Raw genomic sequence first — 1042 nt, 5'->3', positions numbered from 1 at the left:
CAAAATATGAATTTGTGATAACTACATTTGATAAATTTATTACTGAATTTGTGTAAGCTTAATTTTTTATTACTAAAATAGAATTACTTATTGCTTTTATATAGCTTGATTGTAGATTAGTTATGATAATCTTTTTTATTTCATTGAAAATTAAACATCCACCATACTCTCTATTGACTAAACTATCAAAAAATTTTTTATCATTTAAGCAAGAAATATTGCTAATTGAGACTAGAGAAGATTAGGATAATGAACAAAATGCTATTTCTTATTGGTTTTTTAATGTAACTTCAGTTATTAAAACTGAAAAAATTTGTTCAGTTAGAACTAATTAAGTAATTCCGAGGTTGATATCTGATTAAACTTAAGAAGAGGGAAAGTAAGAATTATCAGTGAAATTTAAATAACTCATATTTAAAGTGTGTTAGGGAAGAGGATTTATTGAATAAATAGCATCAAAAAAGAGATAATTGTGTGTTGTATAAAATGAGTTATTGTACATAGTTATATTCTAGAACTAAAAGGTATAATTTTTTTGTTCGATTGTGCTGACAGTTGAGAATATCTATAAATTACAAAACTGATTATTGGATATTGTCATATTAGCTACATTGAACTCACCAGCTTCAAATAGCTAACCAGAGAATTGTGGATAGTAAATTTAATTTATGTCACATAGATTATTTTAAATTACAAAAGTATCAATAATAACATTAACATCACTCTATTAGGTTAATATACTGAAATTTTCACTTAATTTACAGCTATCAATTAGAATATTTTAAAGTACAATCTATTTAATATGATAAAAATATTTCATTTTTAATTTAAAGTTTAAAAAATTACCTATTAAGAATTAACGATTGTTATTAAAGTTGATTTATTTGAAAAATCTAAATTTTTTATGTTTATATTTTTAATAATCAAGAAAGAACTATTTATTTAAAAAAAGAAGCAGTCAGATGTATTAACTGTAGAAGATATACTTATGTTATCTATAGTAGCACTTGAAATTATACCATAGAAATAGAACCCACACTTT

At 22.6% G+C, this 1042-nt stretch overlaps 1 protein-coding gene across 1 annotated transcript; it reads right to left on the bottom strand. All coding sequences in view use genetic code 6, as the record gives it.

Annotated features, from left to right (window-relative positions):
• Positions 1 to 610: 610 nt before the first annotated feature.
• Positions 611 to 793, bottom strand: TTHERM_002653441 (hypothetical protein; the record flags this gene model as incomplete). The annotated part of the gene is made up of 1 exon (XM_012795133.1): positions 611 to 793. A coding segment is annotated over one exon (183 nt), but the record flags the coding sequence as incomplete, so codon positions are not given.
• Positions 794 to 1042: the final 249 nt, after the last annotated feature.

Source organism: Tetrahymena thermophila, assembly GCF_000189635.1.
Source record: "Tetrahymena thermophila SB210 genomic scaffold scf_8255655, whole genome shotgun sequence".
NCBI classification, from domain to species: Eukaryota; Ciliophora; class Oligohymenophorea; order Hymenostomatida; family Tetrahymenidae; genus Tetrahymena; species Tetrahymena thermophila.
Note: the sequence above shows the minus strand (reverse complement) of the source record. Positions and strands in the feature narration are given on the sequence as shown.